The following is a 20025-nucleotide window of genomic DNA, read 5'->3' as shown; positions in this document are numbered from 1 at the left end:
CATTAAAAACATTCAAATTAGATGATTATCAGGAATGAAGTTCCTTAAAAGACAGACTATAACCTTTAATAATAAAGGAGTTAATATGTGTGTTAGTCACTCAGTCATGTCCGACTCTGCGACCCCACGGACTATAACCTGCCAGACTTCTCTGTCCATGGAATTCTCCAGGCAAGAATACTGGAGTGGATTGCCATTCACTTCTCCAGAGGAACTTCCCAACCCAGGGATTGAACCCTGGTCTCCGGTATCGCAGGCAGATTCTTTACCATTTTGAGCTACAGGGAAGTCCTAAAGGAGTTAATAGTCATATATAACTCTCCATTTCCTAAGTCATCTGAAACATTCACATTTTTTAAAACTTATGAATTATGTCGTCTGAAAAGACGACACACTTAGTATTTACTCAATATGCATTTACCTCAAATCTTTTATGTGTAAAAATAAGACAAATTGAAAGAATCATTTACTGAATTTTTAATCAAGTAGAACAAAATGAAAACTGAATAGAATGTTTACAAATAAACCAATACACACTAAATGTACAACAGCATAAGAATTATCTAGAACTCAGACACAGTCACATGACATGGTATCCCAAAACCAAATAACTGAATAAATAAGCCATTAGGCAGCTAATATGTGTGTCATACACATTTTCACTGAAACTCATACTGTATACATTACTAAGCATCTTTACCACATCTATACACCAAAAGGTCTTAATGATTCTTATAACGTATTTAAGTTATCCAGTTGTTCTAGTTACTACTTCAGAGTTTAATACATAAAACTACTGTGTTATCAAGTTCACGCATCCTGCAGCTTAGGAATCTGGGCATGATGGAATTGACTTGTCTCTGCACAATGCCCATGGCCTCAGCAAGAACAACTCAAATGCCTGGGGTCTGGAACTGCTGACAGGAATCTTTACGTAACTTGGGTTTCTTCCCAGCCTAGATGCTAAACGTAGATTTCTTTCATGATGGTCCAGGGAACCAGGTACAAATGTTTCAGAAAATAAGGTGAAAGTTGCATCACTGTTTATGAGCCAGTCTTGTAAGGTCACGCTGCATCACTGCTCCCCTATGCTTCGATCAAAGCATTCACAAGCCTGTTAAGATCCAAATGGTGAAGAATGACAAGGGGCACACTGGATAAAAGCATGTGAGAATGGAAATATTACTGTGACAATCTTTGGATAATACAATGTAACACAGTGTTCACTCTGGCCACAATTCACATCATTCCCATATGCAGACTACACTGTACCCTCCCCCAAGACCTGCAAAGTCTCAATGCACTATGGCATCAGGACAATCTTGAACTTCATTATCTAAATCAGGTCCAAGGGTAGATTAAGCTCCCAAGAAGTAGTTCCTCAAGTACAGCACCTCTCGCCCTGAAGATCTACAAAACAAAGCGGCATGTTACCCCACATGCATTTAACACACAACTATGCAACAAGCACAGGTTAACCTCTGTATGCACTCTCATTCAAAAGGAGGACAGCCAGCAGGAATACAGTAATTGCTTAGAAATCTCTTTAACCTTGCTAGCTGGATTCCTCAAGTTAGCTACATTTTCAGTTTTCCATATTGTGGCAGTAACCATTTTGCTAAATTTTCTTGACTATATCTAATAAAGATTTCCAGTCTCCTTTCTTTCAGCTTCCAACATTTTCCTCAACTTCCTCAAATCCCTCACTGACGGCCTCCTTGAAGCCTGCATCATGTTTCCTCTTTAAGACCCTTCCAGCTTCTGTCCATTGCTCAATCCAAAAGTTAGGTCAGCCTCTCACTTCTGGTAACCAAAATCTGTTTCAGTTATTATTTCAACTTACCCCAAAGCCTAGTGATAAAAATAATGGTATTACTATGCTCACAGATTCTGTGATGCAGAAATTCAGACAGGATGGAGCACTGCTTCATAATGTCTGGGCCTTATACAGGGATATTAAAACAGTCATAAGCTAAAGCTATCAAAAAAGTACCCAAACATTTCTTCTCCATGTAGAATGGGTTTCCTCATAGAGTGGCTAGCTCACGGTAACTGGCCTCCTTACACGGCAGCTCAGCATCAAGCACAAGTATTCCAGTGAACAAGTTAGAGAAACACAGCTTTCATGACCAAGTCTTGGAAGTCACACAGCATCATTTTCTGTACTCTTTGAAGAAGAAAATAAGAACAGGAAATAGCACTGTGGCCATTTTTGGAAAATCCCCTATACCAACTAATCAAGAAATAAATGGTAAAGAAGATCAAAGTACTATTGTCAACCATGCATAATGACAGAAGGAAGAACTAATGGCTACAACACATATCTGTGCTGCCTCTTAAAGCCCTATTAGAATAACAGAAAAAATAAAAAAAGATAAATCCAAAGGACAAAAATAAAGACAGCAATGGAAAGAGAAAATTAGTTGATATCTATTCAAATAGTCGAATAGTCTGACCTAGACAGATTTTGCTAAGAGACGGCTGTGGAGATAAAGATACACCATCTCATTCTAGCTAAGAGTTTGTCTGCCATCTTGATCCAACTTTCCCTTCCTCTCTAATCCCAGATAACAACTTTGGCCCAACTTCTCTGAAAGCAGAATCATGGTAGAGGATCAGAGCCAATCACTTAATATCTGAAACAGCATTTCCAAGGACATACCTTACAGCAGAGCTTTATTTTTATGGAGGAGGAGGTAAGCAGGTAAAGCTCAAAAAAAAAAAAAAAAAAGGATTTACTGAGATTTTGTACAGAAGAATTAAACCAATGACCTCAGCCCAACCCCAAATGCCTAGGTAATTACCTCTCCACTACTCAGTAGAGGTATATTTATTTATTTTCTAAAGCAGCAGCTCTCGAACTGTGGTCTGGGTACTACTACTGGGGCCCTGAAACCCTTTCTTATCTTACCAGTCGATAAAGATAAGGACTGTTTTCATTATTATATTAAGATGTGCTTTGCCTTTTTCATTCTCATTCTCCCATGAGTACAGAAGGGAATTTTCCAAGAACCACACAACATGTGATATAGAAACAGACTGAATGCAACAGCAAGTATGAAAATCCAGCCGTCCTCCATGAAGGCAGGCATTAAGTTTATGAAGTTTAAAACAATGACATTGTTCTCACTGCTTTTTTATTTCAGAAATATCTTCAAAGAATTAGGCTAATCTTAAAATCACACTATAAAATTAAAATATAATTAGATTGCTATTTGTCAATGGATTATTTTTAATCTTCAATTTTTTGACATAGTGAATTTTGATAGATATAATCCACATAAACAAAAGCTCTTTGGGATCTGCACTAGTTTTTAAGACTGTAAGGAGAACTTGAGAATAAAAGTTTGCAATCCACTGCTCTAGAGAATTTATACCGGAAATAAGAGAGGCTCCTAATTTGGTGATGCCAAGCGCAACAGAAGGCATGGGTAACATATTGTGTTCAAAATTTAGAGACAAAATGAAATACTATACATAGAATTCACCAACCTGTTTCCTAATTTAGCTTCCAGATTGACAACCTGGCATATATCCACCAAGTAGTAGATAAGAGGACTGTTAGCAGGGAAAATGGATCAAAGAGAAGCCAACATAACAAAATGCTTTGCTCCTGTAAGATCATACCTCAGCATATGAATGGAGAAGTTCCAATCATTGTTTTAAGTCTCTTCACTAACCAACATGAGTGGACTGAAAAAAAAAATTTTGAGGAAAATCTAGGAGAACAAAACCAACAGTGCAAAGAACAAAATAAAACTTAAAAACATTTTTGCATCACTAAAACAGAACACAGATCTATAAAAAAATAACCCCAGGGATATGAAAGATCCTCTCTCAGATGAGGATGGGGCTCTCCTAAGTCAAAGGGATCTCACATGTTTTCTGATGGGTCACAATTTAAGTATGAAGCATGTCCTGGGTGACAGAGAAAAGCTTTCATATGTCTGCCTTTGCTTACTTTCTCCTATCACACTGTATGTCCAACCTTTATTAAAGCATTTTATGAGTATACAAGAGTCTTGTGAACACTTTCAACTATCTTACCTGTGTAACTATTACAATGTGTTAAGTAGTTGAGAGTGGTTCCAATAGCTTGCTCAACTGGTTGAGTAAAATGTGGACTCAATGGTGCTACACATGGAAATCGAGATGTCCAGAATTCTATTTGAAAGTGAAAGTGTCAGTCGCTCAGTCCTGTCCGACTCTTTGCAACCCCGTTGATTGTAGCCTGCCAAGGTCCTCTGTCTATGGAATTCCCTAGGCACGAATACTAGAGTGGGTTGCCATTTCATTCTCCAGAGGATATTCCTGACCCAGGGTTCTCCAGGGTTCTATTTGTATAATATAAAACAATTCTCAAATGATGGCCTCCCCAGACCAGCAACACCACCATTACCTAGGGATTGTTTAAAATGAAAATTCTCAGTCCTCCTTCAGAGCTACTAAATCAGAAATTTTGGCACTGGGACCCAGAAATCCCTGTTTTAACAAATCCTCCAAAAGATAGGATATATGCAGTTTGAAAACCTTTGATATAGAAGAAATTCATAGGGATATAACAATGCAAGTGTATTTACTATGTGACTTGTTCACTAATTCCCTAGTTCCCAAAGAACACTCAAAAAACATTTTCTTCACAACTGATTTAACAAATGCATTGGGATGACTCAGGGAACTCACACCGGGGCTCTGTAACAACCCAGAAGGGTGGGAGGGACATAGGGAGTGGGAGGGAGGGGACATATGTATACCCTGACTGATTTATGCTGAGGTATGGCAGAAACCAACCCAATATCATAAAGCAATTATCCTCCAATTAAAAGGAAAAAAAGAAATATACTGGGGCAAAGGCTCTGACTATTATCAGCATGCCAGCTATTAAAGTGAAATATGGGGCTTCCTTGGTGGCTCAGATGGTAAAGGATCAGCCTGCAATGTGGGAGACCTGATTTGATCCCTGGTTTGGGAAGATCCCCTGGAAAAGGGAATAGCCACCCACGCCAGTATTCTGGCTTGGAGAATTCCATGGACAGAGGAGACTGGCGGGCTAGAATCCATGGAGTTGCAAAGAGTTGGACATGACCGAGTGACTTTCACGTTCAATTTTCATGCTACCTTTATTATGGGTTCACTATAATCAGTAAGAATGATGGGCAATTGTTGAGGATAGGTAGCTAAGATGGCAGGGCAGGAAGACACTGAATCCCCTCCTTCCATAGACACACCACAATTACAACTACTTACAGGAGCAACCGTCTATGATATTTATGATATCATATGATAGAATATCAACTTAAAAGACTAGCAGAAAATATTTTCAACAACTAAAGACATATAGGCAGAAACAGAATAATACAGGGCAGGAGGAATGGAGAAACAGTACAGTCAGGACCCACATCCCCATTTCAGCAATACACAAACAGAGGAATAGTGCAATCATAGAGGTCTCCTCAAGAAGTGAGGTGTCTGAGCAATTGGGCTCCCCAGTCTAAGGGTCCTGCACAGGGAAAACGAGGCATCAGAAAACCTGGCTTTGAAAACCAGCAGGGTTTTTGTTCAGGTGAGCTGGAAACCTATAGGAAACAGATTAAAAAGTCACATGCAAAATCTCACAGGCTCTGAGTCCCAGCACAAAGATAGTGATCTGAAAGGACTCACCTGTTGTTAATCCTAAAGAGCCTCCAACCCATAGAGATGGGAGGCAATGGGGAACCCCACCCCCCAGAGAAACAGATGCTGTCAGAAGCCATCTGGAGACCTTGTTCGAAGAGGACACTGGTGCTGGCAAGTGCCATTTTGGATCCTCCCTCTAGCCTGTGAGTGTTAGTGGCTTACCTGTCCACCAGCAGGCTAGCACAAAACCTGAGCTCCCAGAGCCCCCATAGTCAGCTACTCTAGGACCCAGCCCAGCTCCCAAACTCCAGGCAACACAGGAAGCCCTGCAAGGACCAAGGCTTGCCCTAGCCCCAAGCTGCCGGAAGCCACACAGACTGCAGAATAATGAATTACCCTCTTGTGAGCCAGCAATAGTGCCAAGAGGGCTTGCGCCACAGAGCCAACCACACAAGAAGCCTACCCACCCTCCAGTAAACCTGCAGCCACTTGATGCAGACTGTAGTCAACTGTGCCAGGGACCAATACTACCTACCACTGTACCCACAGCAGCCCTTGCCACAACAGAAGGGACCACACAGCACATATAGGGGGCATTCTTAGAGCACATGGCTCTGCTAACCAGAGGGGAGCATGCCTCTGGGCTCTACAGGACATTCGTTACCTAAGACTACTACTTCAAGATCAAGAAACGTAATCAAAATACCAAGCATATAAACAGAAGATTGAGCTGTCCAATGGTAAAAGTTAATGAAAAACTAGAAAATTCTGGTCTTGGCTATGAGTACCTGGTATTAGACTTCTCCTATTAAATACAACTGGAGACAAAACCAAGAATGAATATATAAAATCTTCAAGCACCTATGTAGGGCTGTAAGAAAGAAGACACAAGAGAATCCCCGTAGTCATCCAAGTTCTCTCCCTCGGAAAATTACACAGGCCACAGTTCAGAAAATGGAAGCATAGGACAGTAGTTTTGCTAAATTAAGGATGCAGAAATCAAAGTTCAGTGCACCTTGTGGTAGGTAGAATTCGCAATGCCATACTGAGGGGGGCCAGAAAGAGTGAATCCCTCAGGCTTGCATGATATGCCCTTAGTCCTTAGCCAAATTCTAAACTGCAAATTTACAGGGCAAGATTCTAATTGGTTGTGTTAAGAAGTTGAAATTGAAAAGAAATTCTAGAGGTAACAAGAGTGCCTGAAAGATTTCGCATTTGGGGCCAAACTAGAGCATAAGCACCCCATAAAGCAACCCTGGCTGGCATTCAGTTCAGACCCAAGAAAACTTATGCCATAGAAGTGGGGACCATGAACAAAGTGGAGAAACAAACAGATCTTTCCTTAAAATAAAACTGAAATAGATCTTTCCTTAAACTAAATCTTGGTATGATTCAGGTGATGCATTTGCAGTTTATCTACCTATCAGAACAAAAAGTTTAAAAGACTTAAGAAGAAAATAACATAACCCCAAAGTTGCTGCTGCTGCTGCTAAGTCACTTCAGTTGTGTCCAACTCCGTGTGACCCCACAGATGGCAGCCCACCAGGCTCCGCCGTCCCTGGGATTCTCCAGGCAAGAACACTGGAGGGGGTTGCCATTTCCTTCTCCAGTGTATTAAAGTGAAAAGTGAAAGTGAAGTCGCTCAGTTGCGTCTGACTCCTAGCGACCCCATGGACTGCAGCCTACCAGGCCCCTCCGTCCATGGGATTTTCCAGGCAAGAGTACTGGAGTGGGGTGCTATTGCCTTCTCCCAACCACAAAGCTACTATAATATAAATTCACACCATCCATCATATAATTTTTTAAAAAGGCAGGAAAGACTGATCAATAACCAAGAGAAAATAATCGGTTAAATCAGGCATCTATTCATGATGAAATTCTCAATAAACTCAGAATAGCAAGGACTTGCACAACATGATTAGAAGTTAAGATACCTACCACAAATATCATATCTAATGGTGAAAAGACAGGTCTTTCCTCCATGACAGACCACAAAGCCCAGATGCGTGCTCTCACAACTTTTCAACATTATATTGAAAGTTCTACCTCATGTAATCTGATAAGAAAGGCATCTACACTTGAAAGGGAAGATTATCTAGTTGTAAATGACACTATCTTCTATGCAGAAAATTCAAAGGCACACACATGCACATACATATACACACATGTACAAATTAGAACCAATGAAAAAGACAGAAAGGTCACCAGACAGAAGATCAAAATTCAAAATCAACTGTATTCCTATAGATCAACAATGAATAACTGAAAAAAGAAACTTAAAAATTTAGTATCAAAAGGATGAAATATTTAGAAACAAAAGAAGTTCAAGACTGGTACACTAAAAATTGCAAACACTGCTGAGGGAAATTAAATAACAAATGTAGAGATACTCCCTGTTCACAAATTGGAAGAGATAATACTGCTAAGAAAGCAATTCTCTCCAAATTAATCTACACATTCAACCAAATGTTTATAAAAATTCTGGCTGGCTTTTTGTGAAAATTTACAAGATGATTCTCAAATTCAAATAAAAATGTAATATAGCCAATGGAGCCCCACAATTGGAAAAACAAAAAAACTATGGAGATTTACCTTTCTAACATCAAAAATACTCCAAAGCCATAATAATCAAAGTAATGAGGTACCAGCATGAGACTAGTCATACAGATCAATGGAATAGAATTAAGAATCCCCAAGTAAATCCTTACATTTTTGGTCAACTAATTCTGACAAAGTTTCCACAACAACTCAATGAGCAAAGAATAGTCTTTTTTTAAAAAGTGGTGCTATAAAAACTGGAAATCCATTTGCCAAAAAAAATGCAGACCCGGCTTTATACCATATATAAAATTAACTTAAAATAGATCAAAGATCTAAACATAAGAGCTAAAATTCTCTTAGGAAAAACATGTAAATCTTCATGATCCTGGATTATACAATGATTTGTTATATATGACACTGAAAGCAAAAGTGACAACAGAAAAAACAGGTACACTGAAGTCCAAAATTAAAACTCTTATGCTTCAAAAGAGCATCAATCAAGAAGTAAAAAGATAACCTACAGAACGGAGGTAAATATTTGTAAACCATATACAGGATAAGGGGCTTGTATCCAGAATATATAAAGAAATTTTATAATTTAACAATAAAAAGACAAAAACATTTTTGCGGTGAAAAAGTTTGGACATATTTATACAAAAAAAAATATACAAATGACTAATAACCACATGAAAAAATGCCCAATATCATTAGTCATTAGTGAAACGCAAATTAAAATCAGAAAACAGCATTTCACATACACTAATGTGGCAAGAATAAAAATGGCAAGTAACAGATATTAACAGAGATACAGAGAATCAGGTGCATACATATGACTAGTAGAAATGGAAGAATGGTGCAGCCACTCAGGAAAACAGTTCAGTGATTCTTTAAATGTTAAACATAAATTTACCATCAGTTCAGTCGCTCAGTCGTGTCCGACTCTTTCCAACCCCATGAATCACTGCACGCCAGGCCTCCCTGTTCATCACCAACTCCCGGAGTTCACCCAGACTCACGTCCATCGAGTCAGTGATGCCATCCAGCCATCTCATCCTCTGTCATCCCCTTCTCCTCCTGCCCCCAATCCCTCCGAGCATCAGAGTCTTTTCCAATGAGTCAACTCTTCACATGAGTTGGCCAAAGTACTGGAGTTTCAGCTTTAGCATCATTCCTTCTAAAGAAATCCCAGGGCTGATCTCCTTCAGAATGGACTGGTTGGATCTCCTTGCAGGCCAAGGGACTCTCAAGAGTCTTCTCCAATACCACAGTTCAAAAGCATCAATTCCTCAGCGTTCAGCCTTCTTCACAGTCCAACTCTCACATCCATACATGACCACAGGAAAAACCATAGCCTTGACTAGACGAACCTTTGTTGGCAAAGTAATGTCTCTGCTTTTGAATATGCTATCTAGGTTGGTCATAACTTTCCTTCCAAGGAGTAAGCGTCTTTTAATTTCAAGGCTGCAGTCACCATCTGCAGTGAGTTTGGAGCCCAAAAAAAGAAAGTCTGACACTGTTTCCCCATCTCTTTCCCATGAAGTGATGGGACCAGATGCCATGATCTTCGTTTTCTGAATGTTGAGCTTTAAGCCAACTTTTTCACTCTCCACTTTCACTTTCATCAAGAGGCTTTTGAGTTCCTCTTCACTTTCTGCCTTAAGGGTGGTGTCATCTGCATATCTGAGGTTATTGATATTTCTCCTGGCAATCTTGATTCCAACTTGTGCTTCTTCCAGTCCAGCGTTTCTCATGATGTACTCTGCATATATGTTAAATAAGCAGGGTGACAATATACAGCCTTGACGTATTCCTTTTCCTATTTGGAACCAGTCTGTTGTTCCATATCCAGTTCTAACTGTTGCTTCCTGACCTGCATACAGATTTCTCAAGAGGCAGGTCAGGTGGTTTGGTATTCCCATCTCTTTCAGAATTTTCCACAGTTTATTGTGATCCACACAGTCAAAGGCTTTGGCATAGTCAATAAAGCAGAAACAGATGTTTTTCTGGAACTCTCTTGCTTTTTCCATGATCAAGCAGATGTTGGCAATTTGATCTCTGGTTCCTCTGCTTTTTCTAAACCCTGCTTGAACATCAGGAAGTTCACGGTTCACAAACTGCTGAAGCCTGGCTTGGAGAATTTTGAGCATTACTTTACTAGCGTTTGAGATGAGTGCAATTGTGCGGTAGTTTGAGTATTCTTTGGCATTGCCTTTCTTTGGGATTGGAATGAAAACTGACCTTTTCCAGTCCTGTGGCCACGGCTGAGTTTTCCAAATTTGCTGGCATATTGAGTGCAGCCCTTTCACAGCATCATCTTTCAGGATTTGAAATAGCTCAACTGGAATTCCATCACCTCCACTAGCTTTGTAGTGATGCTTCCTAAGGCCCACTTGACTTCACATTCCAGCATGTCTGGCTCTAGGTCAGTGATCACACCATCGTGATTATCTGGGTTGTGAAGATCTTTTTTGCAGAGTTCTTCTGTTTATTCTTGCCATCTCTTCTTAATATCTTCTGCTTCTGTTAGGTCCATACCATTTCTGTCCTTTATCGAGCCCATCTTTGCATGAAATGTTCCCTTGGTATCTCTAATTTTCTTGAAGAGATTTCTAGTCTTTCCCATTCTGTTGTTTTCCTCTATGATCCAGTAATTCTACTCAGATATATAGCCAAGAGAAAGGAACACATGTATTCACATAAATGCTTATAAAATATCTTTTTAGCAGCACTAATCATAATAGTGGAAACAGGAACAGCTAAAACAGTGTATTCACACAATGAAATGCAGGGATTAATGTTTAGCAGAAATGATAGTGGATGATAAAAATTATTTCTGATGACAGTTCACAACTTTTTTAATTACAAAAAAACACTGACAATTTATGCCACGGTGTCTTATTATATTTGGGTCTTTAATCAGTTTGGGTTTATTTCTGTATATGGTGTGATAAAATGTTCAGATTTCCTTCTTTACATGTAGCTGCCCAGTTTTCCTGCTTGTTCAAGAGAGGCTGTCTTCATTGTATGTTCTTGCCTTGTCATAGATGAATTGACCATTAGTGCTTTGGTTTATTTCTGAACTCTTTTCTGTTCCATTGATCTGTGTTTCTTTTTGTGCCAGTACTAAACTAAAAGAAAGTGGAAGTTGCTCAGTCCTGACTCTCTAAGACCACTTGACATTGAATTCTACACTTGAAAAGGGTATAGGATATGAAAACATGCCTCTAATTAGTTTTTAAAGCAGCAAAATTAAAAGTCACAGACAAAAACTGAAAAAATTCATTGTTATTAAGAGCCAAATTAATATAAATTAAAATATATCAGAAAATAACTTCAAAAATGAAAACAAACACTTCAAAATTTATAAGATGCAGCTGAAGAATACTTGAAACAAGTCTACAGTATTAAATAATTCTATTACACAAAGATTTAAAATAATTGAAGTGGCTCAGACGGTAAAGCATCTGCCTACAATGCAGGAGACCCGGGTTCAATCCCTGGGTCAGGAAGATCCTCTGGAGAAGGAAATGGCAATCCACTCCAGTACTCTTGCCTGGAAAAGCCCATGGATGGAGGAGCCTGGTAGGCTACAGTCCATGGGGTCACAGAGAGTCAGACACAACTGAGCGACTTCACTTCTTTAAGTTGCTTACAACTGCCAAGCAAAAAGTTTGAATAGGGGGTAAACTGCAGTTAACAGCCATTTCAGCTCTTAGCACAGAAGTTCTACCCATTCTCCACAGGCCCTGGAAGGCAACCCTACAATAATTCCTAGAGCAAATTTACGTAAACAAACTAGATAATGTGGGTGAAATGAACAAATTCCTAGAATGACACAAATAACCAAAACTGACTCAGGAAAAAAAGAAAATCTGAACATACCTATAACAAGCAAAGAAACTGAAGTAGGAATTAGCACTTCTTGTAAAGAAAAGCCCAGGCTCAAAGAGCTTTACTGGTAAATTCTGTCAAATTTTAAAGGAAGAAACAATACCAATCCTACATAAAATTCTTCACACAATAGAGAAGTAAATATTTCCCAAGTCATTCTTTTATCCTGATGCCATATCCAAACTAGACATCACAAGGAAGGAAAAAAAAAAAGCCTACAGACCAAAACTCCCTATTAACAACATTAATCAAAAACAGCATGGTACAAAAACCATCATACATGGGCTTCCCTGGTAGTTCAGCTAGTAAAGAAGGAGACCTCAGTTCAATTCCCAGGTCAGGAAGATCCCCTGGAGAAGGGACAGGCTACCCACTCCAGTATTCTTGAGTTTTCCTGATGGTTCAACTGGCAAAGAACCCGCCTCCAGTGTGGGAGACCTGGGTTCGATCCCTGGGTTGTGAAGATCCCCTGGAGAAGGAAATGGCTACCCACTCCAGTATTCTGGTCTGGAGAATTCCATGGACTGTATAGTCAGGTGGTCTTAGAGAGTCAGACAGGACTGAGCAACTTCCACTTTCTTTTAGTTTGGTACTGGCACAAAAAGACACACAGATCAATGGAACAGAAAAGAGTTCAGAAATAAACCAAAGTACTAATGGTCAATTCATCTATGACAAAGAAGGCAAGAACATACAATGAAGACAGCCTCTCTTGAACAAGCAGGAAAACTGGGCAGCTACATGTAAAGAAGGAAATCTGAACATTTTATCACACCATATACAAAAATAAACCCAAATTGATTAAGGACCCAAATATAATAAGACACCGTAACATAAACTGTAACACTATTTTTTTAAAATCTGTCTCCCAAAACAAAGAAGGGCTTCCCTGGTAGCTCAGCTGATAAAGAATCCACTGGCAATGCAGGAGACCCCAGTCTAATTCCTGGGTCATGAAGATTCCCTGGAGAAGGGATAGGTTACCCACTCCAGTATTCTTGGGTTTCCCCGGGGCTCAGACAGTAAAGAATCTGCCTGCAATGCAGTAGACCTGGGTTCAATCCCTGGGTTGGGAAGATCCCTGGAGGAGGGCATGGGAACCCACTCCAGTATTCTTGCCTGGAGAATCCCCATGGACAGAGGAGCCTGGCAGCTTATAGTCCACGGGGTGGCAAAGAGTTGGACATGACTGAGCAACAAAGCACAGCACAGCAAAACAAAGAAAACAAAAGCAAAAATAAACAAATGGGACCTGACTAAATGTAAAAGCTTCTTCACATAAAGGAAACCATTAGCAAAAAGACAACCTATGGAATAGAAGAAATATTTGCAAATGATATGACTGATAAAGGGTTAATATCCAAAATAAACAGCCCATTCAACTCAACAGGAGAACGCAAACATGATTAAAAATGTGCAGACAACCTGAATAGCCACTTTTTCCAAAAATATACAGATGTCCAACAAGTACATGAAAAAAATGCTCAACACTGCTAATCAGAGAAATGCAAACTAAAACAATGAAATCACATCACAACTGTCAAAATGGCTATCATCACAAATACAAACAACAAACGTTGGTGAGGATGTAGAGAAAAAGGAACCCTTGTGCACTGCTGCTGGGAAGGTAAACTGGCACGATTTCTATGGAGGTTCCTCAAAAAACTAAAAATAGAACTACCAAATGATCCAGGAATTCCACTGCTAGGTATGTATCTGAAAAAAATAAATATAGTAGTTCAAAAAGATATATGTACTCCAATGTCCACAGCAGCATTATTTACAATATCCAAGATAAGGAAGCAACCCAAGTGTCCACCAACAGAATAACAAATAAGAAATAGTGGTACGTACATACACACACCAAAAAAACACAATATGGAATATTACTCATTCATTAAAAGGAATTAAATTCTGTGATTTGCAAAAAACATGGATGAATCTAGAATATTATGCTTAGTGAAATAAGTCAGAGAAAGACAAACACTTTATTAATTCTATGTGGAATCTAAAAATTAACACAAATGAATGTGATGACAAAACAGAAACAGACTCACAGATATAGAGAACTAGTGATTGATTACCAATGGGGGGAGGGGCCGGGGACAACAAGGGTTGGGGATTAAGAGGTACAAATTACAATATATAAAGTGAAAGTATTCAAATATAGCCATTATTCTGTAATAACTTTAAATATAATCTATAAAAAATACTGGATCACTATGTTGCACACCTGAAACTTACTATTATAAATTAACAATAAAAATTGTTTTGAAAACTAATTTGAAAAAGAAAATGAATGAACCATAGCTATACATGAAATGGATGAATCTTAACATCTAAAAAACTGCAAAAGCAAATTACAGATACAAAAACAGACCATGATTTCCACTGACAACCATTAAAAGAAAAGAAAGCAACATTACTTCTTTACTGTTGGCAATATTAGATGGTAAAACTTTTTAAAACATAAAAAGTAAGAAGGGAAATATGCAATAGTCAAGATAGCAGTTCAGTTGGAAAAGGCATAAATATCAAAAAGGAGAGGGAAAGAACTTCTGAAGTTTTGGCAATGTTCTATTCTTAAATGTGTAGTGGTTATCATCAGTGTTCAATCAGAAGTAATTCCTCCAACTGCATAATTCTGTTTGGTGCAGTTTTCTTTATGCTACATTTTAAAATAACAAAAGTTTAAAATGCATTATATGCCAATAACTAATGATGACATGCAAAGAATGTTCTTGGTTCAGGATGCTGTGCTCCCTTTCCTGGGTCTTTAAAAAAAAAAAAAAAAAACCTTGAGGTTTGATATTTCATTTAATTTTGAAACCCTTGCAACAGATATCAGAACTATTCATTACATTTCTTTCTTCAACAGTTTCAAAGGATAGCTTACTTAATTCATAAGCTATACATATGCATCATACATGTAATTTAAGAAGTTTAACTAAGATTTCACTTGTCATAAAATTTATCTTTTTTAAAGTGTAAAACTCAATGAGCTTCAGTATATTCAGAGTTGTGCAACTGCTATCACCAATGAACTTCAGAACATTTTTCATCACCCCAAAGAGAAACCCCATACCCATCACCTACCTCCCCTCGGGCCTTGGGAATCAAAACAAAAGTAGTGTGTTTGTAGTGAGTCAGCGTTACTTGGCTGTACTATGCTTTCTATAATTTTCTTTCCGGTACTCCTAAGTTCCCTACCAAACTATACCATACCTTTTAAGAATCAGACTCACACATTATACTTCTTTAAGTCCTTTAACTGGTTCCTAGGCAGTTAGATACACCATCCTCTGTGGACGTAAAATACCTCTTATATACCTTTATTGCATTCTACATCAGATCAGATCAGTCACTCAGTCGTGTCCGACTCTTTGAGACCCCATGAATCGCAGCACGCCAGGCCTCCCTGTCCATCACCAACTCCCGGAGTTCACCCAGACTCACGTCCATTGGGTCAGTGATGCCATCCAGCCATCTCATCCTCTGTTGTCCCCTTCTCCTCTTGCTCCCAATCCCTCCCAGCATCAGAGTCTTTTCCAATGAGTCAACTCTTCGCATGAGGTGGCCAAAGTACTGGAGTTTCAGCTTTAGCACCATTCCTTCCAAAGAAATCCCAGGGCTGATCTCCTTCAGAATGGACTGGTTGGATCTCCTTGCAGTCCAAGGGACTCTCAAGAGTCTTCTCCAATACCACAGTTCAAAAGCATTAATTCTTCGGCACTCAGCCTTCTTCACAGTCCAACTCTCATATCCATACATGACCACAGGAAAAACTATAGCCTTGACTAGATGAACCTTTGTTGGCAAAGTAATGTCTCTGCTTTTGAATATGCTATCTAGGTTGGTCATAACTTTCCTTCCAAGGAGTAAGCGTCTTTTAATTTCAAGGCTGCAGTCACCATCTGCAGTGAGTTTGGAGCCCAAAAAAATAAAGTCTGACACTGTTTCCACTGTTTTCCCATCTGTTTCCCATGAAGTGATGGGACCAGATGCCATGATCTTCATTTTCTGAATGTTGAGATTTAAGCCAACTTTTTCACTCCCCACTTTCTACATATCAACCTTTATAATAAATGTTTACAAATTGGTTTCCACCACTGTAAATGACATATCTTTAAGAAGCAGAATTTGACTTATTTTTCTATCTCCTACATCTAATACAGTGACTTTCAAAACTTTTGATGAATGAAGGCACCATAAGAAGAATATAATGAGTTTAAAAAGGATGATGATTTAGTAACGAGAAGATATTCAAAGATCATTATGTTCAAGGACATAAAGACAGAAATAAATACACTGTGCTACACGAAAGCATTATGACAAGAGTAGCTTTAGTCAGCAACTGATCACTTTATGATTACTAAAAAATTATGGCAAAACTAAGGAAATATATTAAAACTATTACTTAGGGTTCACACGAAGATGTTAATGCATCATAGCCAAAGGGGAATGACTATTAGAATAAATCTTAAATGTATCTAGGTTATATTATGATATCCATACCAAGAAAAATTATTCTAAAAGTCAAGTAGAGATAAAAATACAATACTGGAGACTTCTGAAAATGGATGAGAATTCAGAGTAGAAACCAAAAAAATGTTTTAAAAGAGAGCTTCAATTTTTAAAAGTGAAAAGGATGAAGAATATTTTTAAAAGTCTGTTTTCTGAGAAGACAAAACTATTTTTAAACACATGAAACTATAATGTGTTTGAGTAAGAACTATCTTTGTAAATAAAATTAAATGAATTAAATTTTTCATCACAATATGCATATGGCATGATTTTGTTAAAACATATACACACACATATACTGTTTAGGAAGTATCACAATTATTTTACAGTGAAAAAATTTAACTCAAAACATTCAATACACAAAACAAAAATAATTTTCTTTGGGTATACACAAATAATATTCATTAATAATGTAAGAAAGTTTTATCATTTAAAATATTAGAGCTCAATATTCTTATTAAAATCTGAAATGCAGACTTGAAAAAATATTTTCTACAGGATTTATTAATTCAAATTCTGTGAATAAGTCTGTTCATTTCTGATCATTTCCAAACATAAAATACTATACAGTAAGACATAAATGAAGTTAAAAGAATTCTAAAAATCTAAAGGAGTATGCAGCCCTTCGTGATTAAATTAGTGCCCAAAAATTCATTATTACTAACTTTATCTTACTTTAGCATTCAAATTCTTTAAAACTAATCAAATCATTAAAAAAAAAAAAAAACACACCCACACAAGAACAAAAGCAACCCAGAGATACAATAGTCATAGAAGTTATGTAGAGTGAATTATTTTCCAATAGAATCACTCTTCTAAACTGTAGTAAATAACTTTAATATCTGGTGAGGTTTGAGGGCAAGTAACACAAAATTATTCAAAAAAATTAGGTAAGAATGAGTAAATGTTAAAACTCTTTCTAAAATAATCACAACTAGATATTAACTCATAATGTAAAAATATATAAATAATGTCTACCTGCCTTGAATAAATTAACTTTCAGGATACAAAATTTAAATGTCAATATATTCATAAATAGTATTTCTGGAAATTATTTCCTAGGCTCAAAAAATAATACCAACACATATTCAACACTCAATATATATGTACAAATGACAAAGCTTATTCCCTTAGCCAGCTTTGAAAATTTAAGTTTTTCACAAAATTCTTTGTATCCCTAGATCTCTAGTTTTTCAAAACTATTTGATTTACACTGACTCTTAAGCACACTTGTATAATTTTAAGGTTCTATCTTTGCACCAAAACACTGGATTTGCCCAATAAATATTTGAACTAAACATAGTCATACAGCTGTATCTGACTCTGTAATCCCATGAAATGTAGCACACCAGGCTCCTCTGTCCATGGAATTCTCCAGGCAAGAATACTGGAGTGGGTTGCCATTTCCTTCTCCAGGGGATCTTCCCAACCCAGGGATCGAACCCAGGTCTCCTGCAGTGCAGGCGGATTCTTTACCAACTGAGCGACAATATTTACTTGCAAAATAAATTTCAATTCACAGGTAAATGCTCTGACAATATCTATACTCCTACCACTAGAGAAGGATGTTCTTTAATGTCACAAATACCCACATATCACAAATATCCACAAGCAATAAACCCAAACCCAAATTAAAAGTAGATATAATGATAAAATGAAAGGAAGAAAAACACCATAGTAAGAGCTAAAAAGCACCTGGTCCCATCACTTCATGGGAAATAGATGGGGAAACAGTGTCAGGCTTTATCTTTTGGGGCTCCAAAATCATTGCAGATGGTGACTGCAGCCATGAAATTAAAAGACGCTTACTCCTTCAAGAAAAGTTATGACCAACCTAGATAGCATATTCAAAAGCAGAGACATTACTTTGCCAACAAAGGTCCATCAAGGCTATGGTTTTTCCTGTGGTCATGTATGGATGTGAGAGTTGGACTGTGAAGAAAGCTGAGCACTAAAGAATTGATGCTTTTGAACTGTGGTATTGGAGAAGACTCTTGAGAGTTCCTTGGACTGCAAGGAGATCCAATCAGTCCATTCTAAAGGAGATCAGCCCTGGGTGTTCTTTGGAAGGAATGATGCTGAAGCTGAAACTCCAGTACTTTGGCCAACTCATGTGAAGAGTTGACTCATTGGAAAAGACTCTGATGTTGGGAGGGATTGGGGGTGGGAGGAAAAAGGGATGACAGAGGATGAGATGTCTGGATGGCATCACCAACTCGAAGGATGTGAGTTTGAGTGAACTCCGGGAGATGGTGATGGACAGGGAGGCCTGGCGTGCTGCGATTCATGGGGTTGGAAAGAGTCGGACACGACTGAGCAACTGAACTGAACTGAACTGAAGAGCTAAAAAAATGGGAAAATAGGATTAACCATGACCTTCTGATAAATGTCAGTCCTATAAGCACCTCTACTTCTGAGGGAATACAGTTACACAGGGTTAACTCTGTATATAACTCAGGACTGAAATTAGGACCCTACAAAGCAGCAACTGAAACACAGACATTAGTCAGTGAAGACAGCTGAAAATATTGAAATGATATTATCTAGTGACTGTAAAAGCATGTGTAAAAATTATTTCTTGAATAAAAGTTTTTCAAGATACTTTAGAGGTGAAACACATTTCCTAAGTAACACTTTTTACATTAAATAACAATTCTTGGTGTCAAAAATTTCTCTAACATTCTAGTTACTGTCTCCTGAGAAAATAATCTGAACAATCTAGATTATTTTAACAGTTTTAATATATTAGAAGTTGTTCTACACTTACAACTTTTAAAATATATCTGGAACATCTAATTATAGCAATTACTGTGTATCCTATGTACCATCTGTTGATGCATAAACCATCTGAACTTTCTTCTCCCTCTACTGAAAAAGCAAACAAAAATGCACATGATGAATACAATTTTCAAAGCATTATGGGTTCAATTAATAGTTACTCAAGATTTGACATAAATAGAATTTCTACATAATTCCTAAAAGTCCCAATATAAAAAGTAAAGATATGAAATACAGCATAAACAAATTATGCATACACTAAAATGTAAACAAATAACCATATACAGAGAAACTAAAAATAGCTTTCTTAAACAAGTATAACCTCTGTGAAACACCTATAGCCTATTCCAATGCTTATTTAAAACAATAATTATCTCTTAATCATAAGTCCTAACTTCAAAATAGAAATTTAACTATTAATCTCACACTGTTAAGTAGGATGTGTGCACACGCATACATTGTCCTAAACACTCCTTACAGAGTAGCATCAGAACTTTTTCATGTTACCATTTCCCAAAATATTTTCAAAGTAAATATAGTTGCTTTATTATAATGATTACTGGCTAACAATAAGCATCTACTATGAATCAGGTAATAGTGACACTGACGAAGCTGAAGCTGAACAGTTCTGTGAAGACCTACAAGACCTTTTAGTCCTAACACCAAAAAAGACGT

General features: G+C 37.7%; 1 protein-coding gene across 12 annotated transcripts in view; it reads right to left on the bottom strand.

Moving 5' to 3' along the window:
- The window catches only part of TDRD15 (tudor domain containing 15), a 72466-nt gene that overhangs the window by 27290 nt on the left and 25151 nt on the right, over nt 1-20025 (bottom strand). For 6 of the 12 annotated variants that reach the window (XR_015135821.1, XR_015135823.1, XR_015135822.1 and 3 more), the window contains one exon: nt 463-1114. The exons of 1 other annotated variant lie outside the window; for it this stretch is intronic. Coding sequence is in view for 4 of the 11 variants with exons in the window: in XM_086323597.1 (XP_086179723.1) it covers nt 1107-1114 (8 nt within the window). In the remaining 7 variants the exon portion in view is untranslated. Of the gene's footprint in view, nt 1-462; nt 1411-2662; nt 2711-3627; nt 3694-20025 lie in introns of those variants that run through there. 5 more of the 12 variants (XR_015135827.1, XR_015135825.1, XR_015135826.1 and 2 more) reach the window with 5 other exon arrangements.

This window comes from Bos grunniens, chromosome 11, assembly GCF_055505025.1.
Source record: "Bos grunniens cultivar Pamir isolate PY7600 chromosome 11, Bosgru_T2T1.0, whole genome shotgun sequence".
NCBI lineage: Eukaryota > Metazoa > Chordata > Mammalia > Artiodactyla > Bovidae > Bos > Bos grunniens.
This window is presented reverse-complemented; position numbering and strand designations above follow the sequence as displayed.